The 13,478-nt window shown below is 35.6% G+C and overlaps 1 protein-coding gene across 1 annotated transcript; it reads right to left on the reverse strand.

The window, feature by feature from the left end:
* Positions 1-1,670: 1,670 nt before the first annotated feature.
* Positions 1,671-6,266, reverse strand: LOC137410190 (uncharacterized). The gene is made up of 6 exons (XM_068095771.1): positions 6,207-6,266; positions 5,018-5,164; positions 4,148-4,312; positions 3,248-3,307; positions 2,803-2,966; positions 1,671-1,988 (listed from the first exon to the last, which is right to left on the reverse strand). Exons 2-5 carry the CDS (start codon positions 5,093-5,095, stop codon positions 2,901-2,903), a joined length of 369 nt encoding a protein of 122 aa, XP_067951872.1. The 5' UTR covers positions 5,096-5,164; positions 6,207-6,266; the 3' UTR covers positions 1,671-1,988; positions 2,803-2,900.
* Positions 6,267-13,478: the final 7,212 nt, after the last annotated feature.

A 13,478-nucleotide genomic window follows, 5' to 3' on the forward strand; every position in this document is an offset into this window, starting at 1 on the left:
TTGGTTTCAGCGCACTCTGTTGGTTTCAGCAGAACGGAAGCGAGTTGGGTTCAGCTCCCTCCTGTTGGTTTCAGCAGGTTGTACAGTCAGCAGCGTTAGGTTCAGCGCACTCTGTTGGGTTCAGCAGAGCATAAATGAGTTGGTTTCAGCTCCCTCCTGTTGGATTCAGCAGGTTGTAGCGTTGGTTAAAGCGCAGAGATCTAGAGCTAGGGGTTGTCCCCACCCTACTCTTGCGAGTTTTTTTCAATACGCGACTGTTGGCATGTAATGCTTATCAATCAACATCTGCTGTTAGCCCTGTCACTATCTCGGTCTATGCATTTATCATGCCTTCCAATGGTCAAGTATAATTGCAGTGGCTCAAAACCTGGTCAGTTTCTGGGTCGTTTTGTAGAGGTGGAGCTTAATCCGGAAATGCAAATGTTTTGTCGGCACTAAGCGACGAGGTTTTAAGCAAGTGCCAATGTTTAGTCGGTTAGAAATTGAGTCTGTAATCTTATTATTTTTTTGTAACAAAATAAAGCATAAACATCGTTTTAGACAAATCTTTAATTAAAAATATGAGATCTTTCATCAAACTAGCATAACGTATTCACATAGTTGTTTATCGTAGTTTTGTCGTGTTAAGACGAAATAGTAACATGCTCACGAAACGGAAAAAAATCTTCTCAAAAATACATCATTAATTATTCTGTATTCGTTTATACAGTGTGTATGAAAAATGTCTTACATACGTTGTAATATGATTGCACTTACATGTATGTAACGTGGTATTATATAAGTTATTGAATATTTGTGATTATGTTCTAACCAAATAAAATGCACATTGAAACAATTGTCTACTTTGCTACCATTCTGAGAGCTAAAGAAGATTCTATTTCATTTTAGTGTAACTATTTATGTTAGCGTATCGTAAGACAAAGATTGTGAAAAGGCAACAGAAGACATTAGTCTATCTTATCTTTACTACAAACACCGACTTCTCCAACAACTAACTTTGTTTAGATTTTGAACATGACCGCACTCTGTAGGTATTCATTTGTCAATTTGCTTATATATTTATTATTTATGTACAGCATTGTGTGACCAAAAAAATTTTCTTGATTTGTTGAGCAAAAAATATTTTCTTTTTGTTGGCATGATGATGTATTTTCTTGCTCCAATATAAATAATGCATGTGGCAATTGTTGTGCATCATTGTTAGCAGCTTTCCCGTTACCTCCACAAGCACAATGTAGCCAATTCTGGAAAATCAGAGGGCAGCACACACAAAACCTTCAGCATGATGTATGTCTATTGGCATTGCTGATGTTGTACAACATACATTGTTTGAAAAGTCGATGCGCAATGACAAAATGTCTGGTGATGGACCACTGGAACAATGATGGGAAGTAGGTTGTTTTAGTTATCGGACGAATCTATCATGATAAATCGTAAAGTTTAATAATTTTACTTTATTTGATATAAAAAGAAAATGTTGCACATAACTTAATTACTACCACATCAGCACCAAAGCCATAAAAGGCCTTTAACAAGCACAAATGAGAACAGAATAACAGAGTAGAAAAGGGCTACATATACTACATGTAGATATGTGAAAATAAGTGAATATAAGTATGGTTTATGTAAAAAAAAATCAGTGTTGAAAATCCTGAATGTTTAATGTATGTAGGTATGTTTTAATTTGATCAATATATTCACTCAAAATTGAGCACAGTACAAGCTGAAACAGTTCGAGATTTTGCATATAAAAGTATTCCTATCTAGAACAAGTTTGTTCTCTATAGCTGCAGATGAATTGGCAATGAGGTAGAGGGCACGCCAGATGCCATCTGGCGTGACTTCCCTTCATTGCCAGTTCACCCACAGCTATGGGGAACAACCTTGCTCTATGCCTATCTAGATATTGCTTGTATTAGAAAGCCTCAGGAAGCATTTTTGCTCTGCCATTTCTTACTCCCTGCAAACTCCTCTTGGAGATCCTTGATCTAAAATAAAAACAATCATAGCATGTGTATTTACATCTCCTTGAACTTGTAAAGTACTGTGAATGCAGTATTCAAGTGGCATTATTTGCGACAATTTTTGACTTTGACAAGAATACTATTTGTTAATTTAATGAAGTAGATTGGAAAGTTACATTGGACATTGTGATTAGCTGGAAGGTAATTTGGCGATCTCAAAGAACCGGACAAATCTGCTTTTGCTAGTTCCTGACTTTATTACTGTTTTTACAGTAGTTTTATTTCACAATTATTTCCTGACTTCATATATCTTCTCCAATCCTACATTGCTCAACTGACTTAGCCCATAGAGTTGACTTGTACAAGACAACAGCGAAATTAGTCCAAGTACTCAGTCTATGAATCGGATGGTGTTGTGGCACCTTGTTATCAATCTCTCAAAGAGTTGATAACAACTCCAGAGATGCTCCCAAATCCTGATTAGAGATTTGCACATTACATCAAATCACCAATCATGAGATTGGCATTAAAGCACCATAAAAATGGATTACCCAGTTTGTAAATTAAATCAAATTAAAACCATCAATTACATAGTGGATGATGGTTTTAATTTCATTTTATTTGAAAGCTGAGCAGTCACCCTTCTAAGTGATTTGATTTGGAGCAAAACGCATGCCAGCGATTTGATATGCTTTACAAATCTGGAATCAAAGACTTGGGAGCATCGCTGCACAACTTTCTCCAATTCAGACACTGAGCACTTACACTAAAGTGACACAAAAGCATCATGCAACAGGGTTCTAATTTTAAAACTGAGTTACTGAATATTACCACTCACCGGACTGTTAGGTATGAAAGTAACATCAGGTGTCTGAGTTACATCTATAATGCTGTCGTTTGTGGCGTTTCGTAGATGCTCCCCACATCTATGGAAGCTCACATAGCCTCTGCTCTTACTCCTACCCATCCTGAGCAAGCACTACGTTTCCTCCTTATCTTGAGCTATAAATCAGAATGCTCGAGGCATTGAACGTTTGGCTGGGTGTGAACAGGCAACTTAACAAATATCGCAGTTGGCAGCAAATAATTTGTTTCTGAAACCTAATCCTGCCTACACAAGGGGTTCTTCTGCATTATCCTACTATAACTTCACGTTTTTCTAGCTACTAATCTAGGGCTATAAATGGCTTGAAGATTCGCCTACCAATGAAATTCCACATTTAACCATAATTAATATTGCACGATTTGCCTAAAATTTTATTGCTGGTTATGTGAGTGAGTACCTCCGTGTTACTATCAGATGTATTGTCTTGAGGATGCGGTCTCTTTGTTGGATTCTGTGACTAAAAATATAAACAATACGTAAATTATGTATATCGACACCATGTGACAACATATATGAATTTATGCACATGTATAGCATATTTATATTTGTGGGCACAATCTAACTAAATTTAAATTGGCAAAAGAGTCCAAACAAAGGCCTTGTTGCCAGAGCTCCAAAATAAGCTTTCATTCTATCTTGCTTTTAATGATTGTTTTTGCAAATTTTAGGTGTGAAATATTCAATGTAAAATAAAATATTACGTCCAAGTTTAACCAAAGGTGTGAACTGCGATATAATACTATCTGGCGCATGTGTGAGGCCTCACGATGAGAAATTCTCAAGAAAAATGAGACAGATTGCCGTAAACTTCACTGGCTATTGGGTCAAGGATATGGTATCTGAGCATTCCAATCAAGTCTGTGTTTCTTTGCAATTCTACCAAATTTTTATGAGAGTGTAGATGAATAAAAGAAGAGAAAATGTTTTTGAACTTTGATGTACTGTGAGACCGAAAGCAAAGTATCGAATACAGCTTAGACATGTCGCAACCCTCACAGTAGTGTAGACTTAGATGTACTGCATTCTCTGATTTTGGCTTACAAGAATATAAATGTGCACGCATGCTTTTGTTACAAGATAGCTATTTCAGAAATAAAACAATTTAAAATCCATAAAAGTAATAAATATTATTCATCATCTCTATGTAAAATCCATACTATACTATCTGTGCATTTGCAAAGACATGGAAGGATAGCCCTGTCTAAATATATTGGACATACAATGACCGAGTTTTGCTGTCCAAAAATATCCCTTATAATAGGCTGAGTAAAATATTCTTGGTGTACCGGTAACTTACCCTCCGCTGTTCTTTGTACTTTTCCTTCTGGGTTTGCTGTCTTTCAGGGCCGTACATGCAGCCATACTCTTTTTCTTCGCCATACTCTTTTTCTTCGCCATACATACATAAATAGCTTTGACTGTCATGGATGACGTTCTTACCTCTCCAAATATTTTCACCTTGCTAAATTAGAGCAGATAAAATTTTAAAGTTAAGAAACATGGTACAGATTTTTTAGATTCATTAGCTGAAGACGTTGTAGGTTTTTAGCCTTACTTGATTGCTAACACTCAATTGGGAACTAACTGCTGCATGTATATGATGCTTGATACATTTATTGCTTGCTTGATTGTAGTTATTAATATATACAATGATTTTTAATGTCATCTCAATTGCATGCCAATGCTTGTACACTGAAGTCCATGTATATCTTCAAATCAAGGCTGCACTATAAGCTTGATCGTAATCCACTGCATGTCTGTATATACCCGAATATCCACTTCGTCAAATTAAGCTTAAAAGTTGAGTGTCTATAGAGAGTAATCCTTTATTGCTGAGACTTAGATGGTGTGTATCCAGTGTGAGTTGCTAGTGAACTGATGAAAATTGTGTCAATTCTGCTTCAAGTAGGGCCTGTGACGTCATAGATCACATGGTACAAAAATAAACCAAAAAGGGCTCCATCAAACTGCAGCATAAAAACATATAAGCTACTATTGACATGTACTTCTATTGCACAACAACCAAGCATAGGCCTACATTTTACAATCAAGGTTACACTTCAACATCAATATTACACTAAAATATCCGAGGTATAAAATGTTCATTTTTAACGCAAGATCACAAATTAGGCAGTGAAGAAAAAGTGCTTTAAGGATATGAGATTACCTTCAAAAAGTCTTTCATGCTTGTTGAATATGCCGTCCTCATGGTTTGTGTAAAACTTGTTGCCATATTCGATTTCATGGGCTTTGATAGCTTGCTCAGACTCGTCTAACAATGAGGCAAGAAGGAGCGGCATAATGCTTAAATGCACTGCAATTAAAAATATATATTTGGTAGGCCCTCAGGCTCCTCGTAGAAGTTGACTGTCGTCAGCGATCATGTCATTCAGCTATCGAGGCTTCGATAACCTACCGACATGATTGCCGACTACAGGCACGGGAGGCCTGTAGGTAGGTCTATATAGAAGATGAAATGATGAATACAAAAAGTCAGTTATGAATACATGATGACCCACTGAGGTCTTGAAGCAATATGAATATGCAGTGCATTTCAATTAATTTTTTAAGACAAATTGCAAGCAGTAAGCGACTCTGACTACTGAGGACTACTGATCACAGGCAGGCTGTCTAGTCCAAAAATATAACTGCCCTGCATTGCAGAAGACTACAAAAACTTGCTTTACCTTGCCTCCTCTCCTACACTTTTTGTGAACCAAACAGATGAGATACAGCCTAGGCCTGGCGGTGCTACTGACAGCGCACCATTGTAGTAACAAGTTCAAATAAAATTTGAGATACACAATTAAATGGTTGTTCCTTAGGTAGCTACATACTGTCGTTGCTTCAAAATGTCCTACAGTTGAGACTTGGTAGTAATATAAAGTTAGTTGTTAAAAAAGTGTGTGCTTGCAGCAAATACAGTAAAGATAAAAAACTGATGTCTTCTGTTGCCTTCATTTTTACAATCAATGCCTAACGAGATGCTAATACTAATATTTACAGTGAATTAAAATAGAATCATTTTAGGCTCTCAGAATGGTAACAAAGTGGACAACCGTTTTAATATGCATTTTCTTTGTTCAGAACATAATCGTAACTTTTCAATATTTTATGTAATACCGCTTTACAAAAGTGTATTCATATTAAAAAAATATATAACTATTTTTCAAATATAAACGAATACAGAATAACTAATGGTGTATTTTTGAGAAGATTTTTTCCGTTTTGTGAGCGTGTTACCATTTATTCTTAACAAGAAAAAACTACGATAAACAGCTATGTAAATACTCTATGTTATTTTGCTAAAAGAACTCATATTTGTAATTAAAAATTTGCTTGGAAAAGATGCTTACGTGATATTTTGTTAAACAAATAGATAACTACTCGATTTATCAACAACTAAACGTTTGCAGTAGTTCGACTAACTTTAAAGCTTTTGTATTTCCGGATTAAGCTCCACCCCTACAAAACGACCCAGAAACTGACCAGGTTTTGAGCCACTGCAATTATACCTGACCCCTTCCAATAAATAATTGTTTTGATAGACTTTAACGCATAGCGTAATATCCTTACACTCATGCAAACAATCGTCCATACATGTAGTTATTTTCACCGTAAACATAAGTAATCGTGGCAGCTTATAGGCTATTAGCCAATAACGTACGAATATCAATGATATATCGATATACGCACCGGCACCTTACGCCTAGAATAGCTTAATGCTAGGGTCATGACCAATGGATTGGTCGCTGAAGCGCGCATTTCGTTTGCAATTGTTGTTTACAACCGAAAAGTACCACCATAGTACAGGAAAAAGCAGGTAATATGCGACTATGTATTTATTTCCATCACATTGACTGTAGAGTAACCTTGTTTCTACAAAGCTCAAATAAAAAACACTTAGCCTACATAACTGATTTATGCAACTCTTGCTTAAAAACCCATGGGTGGATATGGAGAATTTACGTTATGTATAACTAAAAACTAACACAAATCCACACACGACATCAGTGTTGAATGTGCTTTGTCATTTTAATCTATTTTGACTATATTATTCAGTTTACACACTTTTGCTTAGCTTGTGGGAACTGAATTGATCATTACTGGTTCAAGTACTAGAGAAGGTTGTTGTATGGAAATACTGTGAAAACAAGATACCGATAGGGAATGTAGCCAGACCACAGGATAAGCATATAATACGTACAAGCAGCAAGACGCCAAAGGACATTAAAAGATTCGATAATTAGAAAATGTCAATTGAAAATTATGAACTTCAGAATTGGAAGAAATCAATCATAGAAATTGCGTCAACACCAGATGGAGAACATGCCAAAGAGAGTCTTTTTTTGACAGTTAATGCTCCTAGCTGTAAGAGACTGAAGTACAGGGCAGAAAAACATATAAACTTAATATAATTGAAGCTAAAATAAATTGACAGATGTTATTTGTTGCTGATCTGGTGTATGCTGACTGCTACAATGTTTCAACAGTCCTAATTCTGGCTGCCTCCTGTTATATTGTTGATATCCCTCTCCTTGTGCTTGACACTCTGTAGAGTTGCTGACTTCGTTGAATACCTGTTAGTATTTGTTGTAGCCAGTTACTCTCTTTTATATTAAGTGGTGTTGATAAATAATATCCATTATTTAGTTGTAATTTTATGTTTTCATTCCTAAGCTCTTCATTACAATGGCCAGAGAATTCCCAATTCAATTGATGTCTCATACATTCACATCGCATCAGCTGTGATGGTTGGACAAATCCCATACTTGATATTTCCGGCAGCATAGCAATTGCTCTAGGTTTTCATATTTGCTGATTGGTCATATATCGTTTTAAACCCTGACACATATTAGCCGTCAGGTGAAGCCAGACCCTAGCTTAAAAATTCATGCCGAATCCGTCCTAATAATCTGCCATTTATTGGTTGCTTTGTGCGTAGCCCTCGGTCTTTATCAGTTTTTCCCAGCAGTGATCCTCATCTCAGTTCAATAACATTGGTTACACGCCTCTGTGTCATGTTTTTGGTTTTTCCACTGAGTACATTTTGTGTGGCGGTCTCTTAATGCAGTGTCTCGTCGCGGCTAGTTAGTAGCTAGTCTTATTGTGCGACAGTTATTGGATGGCTTTCCATCGTTTGGCAAATTTGTCCCAGTTTGAGGAATGTCAATTATCCCTCGATCAGTTGTGATCTAGTCACCCCGGGGTTCATAATCGTATTCTCGTAGGTTTCTATAGTTATATACTCGTGCAATGGTCACCATGGTGCTGGAGTTGAATCATTTCATCTTAACAGTATTTAGCTGGATTGCATACTGGCTTGTTTGTCCTTTCATGTAAGTTGCCTATAATCATTCGGAATCCGTATATTCATAGTCACTTTTAAATATCTAGCCTTGTATATGCCATAGCATCAAGCTGTAAAGTACATGTATATATGTATATGTAAAGTTATTAGAAGGTCATTCGGGAAATATATTGTTGTTGCTGTATCATTGCGATAGTCAACTGTATTGAATATAATTATATATATATATATATTTGCTTATTAATTCATGTAAGTTGCTTATAATTATTCGGAATCCGTATATTCATAGTCGTTTATCTAGCTGTATATATGCCATAAGATCAAGCTGTAAAGTACATGTATATATGTATATGTAAATTTACATAATTTACATTAAGTTAGTAGAAGGTCATTCAGGAAATATATTGTAGTTGCTGTATCATTGCGATAGTCAACTGTATTGAGTATAATTATTTATATATTTGCTTATTATTTCATGTAAGTTGCTTATAATTATTAAGGATCCAAACATTCTTTTTGTAGGTTTTATGTTATCAAGTTTTTTGATTGTTTTATGTTTTGATATATATATTCATGTTAAGCTGGGCGCTGTAAGCTATTTTTATTCGTACTCTCTCTCATCATCATAAATATAATTTGTCATCCGCTTTTGTTGTACGATCTCGTAGCTCATATCTTCTATTCACTCTATATAGTGGTCATTCTCTCACTTTCCAGAATCAGTGTTTTTCTCTATATCTGGTATCTCCTTTGCGTTAGTTCTGTACGATGTACGAGGGTGAAACATTTTCATGTACAAGTTTTAATCGCTTTACTGAAACTCAGCTTGGTTTTGCAAAGGGCTTGATACACGGTACTATGTTTGCTGTGACATCTGTTCGATACAAAGTATGAAACAGGCTCAGGTACTGACTTGAAAGGGCTCGGCTACAATTTTTGCCAATCTCAAGTCTGAATAGGTAGCATCTACCTCCTATTTTGAAAGATATGTCTGTTGCTTGTTGATTGTAATAGTCTACATGTTTTAGTTTGAGAAATTCTTATATTTCTTGCATTCAACAGCCATATAAAAAATATACGCACAAACCACGTGTAAGTTGGTGAAGTCAAGCTACTAGCAGTTTTACACAGAGTATGAATGACAGCCAAAGACACTGAAATATTTAAAAACATTTTTTCCTAGGTGTTATTGACCTCTGACAATCTTTCTTCAGTGTTTCTACCTTGACTTTCTAAGGTCTGAGTGTCTTCTCACTAAATTATTACACAGACTGTTACTTCTATCTCTACAGGATGGTGCTGCCTCGATGTAGAAACAGCGCTAATTTTTTAATTTTCCGATTCGTGAGAGTTTAATCTTCCCTCATCACGACACTCTCTCATACGGTTGAGCTCGGCGACAAGGAAATCATCAAGATAATAGAGGAGTACCTAGCAAATAAACAGGTTGATATTGCCCTCATATGTTTGGAGAGAGAGAGTCGGGAATCATTAATGGTATGTCCTGAATATGGTTCTGGTTGAAAGGGATACCTCGTTGTCATAAACCATGTCTAAAACCATTCATAGGCTTGTCTCTCCGTCAGACCTTCCACCAACAAGTTTGCTGAAAACTAAGTTAAAATTCAAGTAATAGTATTATTTTCTGACCTTCGCGCTATTACAGTGTGGTAATTATATAATAATTGTATGATAATTACATAGTATTATATAATAATTGTATGATAATGACATAATATTATATAATAATTGTATGATAATCGCATAGTATTATATAATAATTATACGATAATTACATAATATTATATTATAATTGTACGATAATTACATTATTTTATAATAGTCGTATGATAATTGAGTAATATTATGTAATAATTGTATAATAATGTAACTATTATATAATAATTGTATGATAATTGAATAATATTATATAATAGTTGTATGATAATTACATAATATTATATAATATATAAATAATATTGTACAATAATTGTATGATAATTACACAATATTATATAATACTTGTATGATAATTACATAATATTGTATAATAATTGTATGCCGTATAATCTTAATGCGGTATGATCAAAGCCTTGTCTGGCTGTCTGAAGAGACAGGTAGATTATGAAAAAAGGATTTCACCAGATGGGATTTGAACTCACCACATTTAGCTCAGTAGACAGACACTCCAACATCTACACCATTTGACCGTTTTGGCTTATTACACAATAACTAGTACAGTTTTTGGTCTTGTGCACCGTGAGATAACGTAATCACTCATCACTATCGTTTTGTAGGGGAAGACGGGGCACAGTAAGCCAATTTTGGTTTGTTTCTCAAATAAAATATAAGTGACCGCTTGAATTGAGCTTAAACTTGGTCTATAAAAATTTAACATGTTGTTATTATTGTATTTGAATTGTAATGATTCACTTTGGATCAATCGCGAGATTTTATTGTTTTTGCAACATTTTACACCTGGCTCACTTTGCTCCACTACCGAGGCAAGGTGAGCCACCCAATGGGGCAAAGTGAGCCATAGCAATAAATATGTGATTTGATTGCACATAATATATATTTGATATCTTTTAACTGTTTTAAAACATTGAGTGTGACAATTGGCTAACTAAATTTGACTTATGACTAAGACAGAACATGGTGAACTAATTATACATAGTTTATAACATAAAATGTGGGAGCAAGTCGTATGAGCATTATCGTGAAATAATGTAGTAAAAAGTGTGTCGCCTACAGTCTCTATCAGCAGTGTTATTGAGAATAGTTTATCTTACAGTGTAAGCAGATAAATCTACTCTGAATGTAGTTCGATTTCTAACCCTCAGAGTCCCACCAGTGTTTACTGGCTGCCCAAAAAATATAACTATAGATTCAAAGTCAACATCATACACGTCTTCCTCCTCTGGATAAACAAAGCAGTTTCCAGCTTTTCTTATGAAACTGATGGTAACTGAGTTTTCATTACATTTCATGACTCTTCCTGCATAATAAACATTAAAGATTGACTTGCAACAAAATTCACATTACAGTTATTTGCTATCAAAACATTCACCATGTCTTACTCTGCTGTGTTGTAGTTGCAAAATAGGTGGAAATGGATTTACAAACTCTTAAAAGCTCAAAAACGAACAGTTAATCGCGGTCATTACGAGACCGCCATAAATTAGAATCTCTTTCCAAAACGGCTCAAATGGGACGTAGTTGTACCAGATGGCTTCTGTTTACACTTTCACGCAACCTCATTCGTCGAAATATTTTCACAAATATACTTCACGCATTCAATGAAACCATGTCTATTGTCCTCACATGTCTATTTCATCGTCATTGTAATGCCGTCACTTTCAGCACTGATAACTTATAACCTACCGTGAGAATTTATTTAATTTTTTAACCTTAGCTCGAAGGAGTACATATCATTGTCTGGTAAACATGACGAGCCTGTTGGTCACCTGTGATAATCAAAATATGTTGCAAAAATTATTCACGAAGTATGGGTCACATGATCAGATTACGACTAGATGATTAGTTCAAGTCGAAACAAAACTGTAAAGTAGCGATCATCTATATTTGATACGGTCTTTTGATACCAAATAACTGTAATGTGAATTTTGTTGCAAGTCAACCTTAGCCAATTCCGTACCAAACTAAAACATGATTATTGATGTTAATATTGTCCCTAGTAGGAGGTACATCTTTACTTTCATCTTTATCTGGACTTTCTTCATCAGAACACAATAATTATTGGGCTAACTCTTCTTCCTCTGATGAAGAATCTGTTTGCTCTTTTTTCTTAGTTTTTCTTTGTCTTGTTCTTAGTCACAGTTACTTTGGATGTTTTTAGCGTAGATCTAATCCAAGTAGACACATGTTGCTACATTTTAAACACCGGCTCACCTGCTTTCTTGTTTCTTGACCAGCTTGGTGGAATACTCAAGTCATTAGCCATGCTGTATTTGTAAGCTAGTTCACATACCTTTTCAGTAGATAAATCTTAAAATCTGTTGTCTAGATTTTTTAAATGGCTAGCCAACTCTTCTTACTTCTCATGCAACACCTGAGATCCACGAGATCTCTCATTCCTGCGCGAAGAGGCGGTCACTTAGACGATGTTGTACAATAATGCAGTAACTTAAACAACTTTTTAGTTAAATGTAAGATTAGCTTGGTTAGATGCCAAGCTCATAGAACATGGTCACAAATAATTTAAATTATATCTATAAATTAAACAGGGTACATAGAACACTTGGGCATCTGCTTGTCCTGTCATGTGGAAAAAATACTTTTTCTGGAATATCCTTGATGTGCACCAAGCGATTAGCTAGCCTTGGATGAGAAAAGAAAATGTGGTGCATTCTTCTCTTGAGGTTGAAAGGTAGTTTTGTCAACCCAGTTTATCGTACATTACAGTGTGAGAAGGAAATTTATCACAAACTCTCTTGTACACCAGAGTACAGGGTTACGATGCATTAGAACGGAACTGCGTCAACGAAGTGCAGTACGCAATAATTTTGCAATACATTACAACTTTCTAATTCACAGTAGACATCCACTGCTACTGTGCTCCTGTTTCACATTGCCCATTGCTATATATTGGGCATTCACTTTTATGAAGCATTACCTGACAACCACCACTTCACGCACGCATGCTCTGAATGCACATTCTTCATAACATGAAACTGCTTGTGTACTGCAACTGCTGATTAGTATGAAGTTGATACTGTGGACCAGCTGACAATCCTGACTTTCCAAGCCTCTATACTGCATTGTGTACCATTTTTCACATACTGTGTTTAGCCAGTTCATGTAGGATACTCCTACTCTCACATCCTTTCATAATAGGAAGTCAGTCTGGCATTATCACAATTCTGATCGATGCAATTGAGGTTTTTGTGTTGTATTCTCTATAACATAATATGTTAAAAACGAAATAGATTTTTGCGTTTCAACCATATAGCTAATTGTGATCAATTTGTTTGCCCGCTCGTACTCAACTTTGACAGCATTCACATCTCGCCATCGTGCTGTGGTTGTGTCAAAGTCAACTCAATATTTGATTTTGTGATGAGTTTTCACAAAAATTGTGCTTAGGATGTATGTATGGTGTACTACTAACATTCCTACTACACCTTGCACTGCGAAATACACCTTAGCAACACTCTCATAACATCTAGCACTGCACATTGTGCGGAAGGCAACCCAGCCACTGTATCAATACCACTTATCCCACGACCAACCACGAGCGAAGCGATTGTTTGAGAGCTTTATGATAAATGCGTATGTGCACACAACTCACGAAAAT

Source organism: Watersipora subatra, unplaced genomic scaffold, assembly GCF_963576615.1.
Source record: "Watersipora subatra unplaced genomic scaffold, tzWatSuba1.1 SCAFFOLD_41, whole genome shotgun sequence".
Classification (NCBI taxonomy): Eukaryota; Metazoa; Bryozoa; class Gymnolaemata; order Cheilostomatida; family Watersiporidae; genus Watersipora; species Watersipora subatra.

Bases quoted from the DNA above. Each gene is read 5' to 3' on its own strand.
- LOC137410190 (XM_068095771.1), bottom strand. From the start codon at position 5,095: ATGAAATCGAATATGGCAACAAGTTTTACACAAACCATGAGGACGGCA. The intron at 3,308-4,147 runs GTAAGTTACCGG...TTATATTTTTAG, and splicing joins AGTACAAAGAACAGCGGAGG to TCACAGAATCCAACAAAGAG. The intron at 2,967-3,247 runs GTACTCACTCAC...TCTGATTTATAG, and splicing joins CATCTGATAGTAACACGGAG to CTCAAGATAAGGAGGAAACG.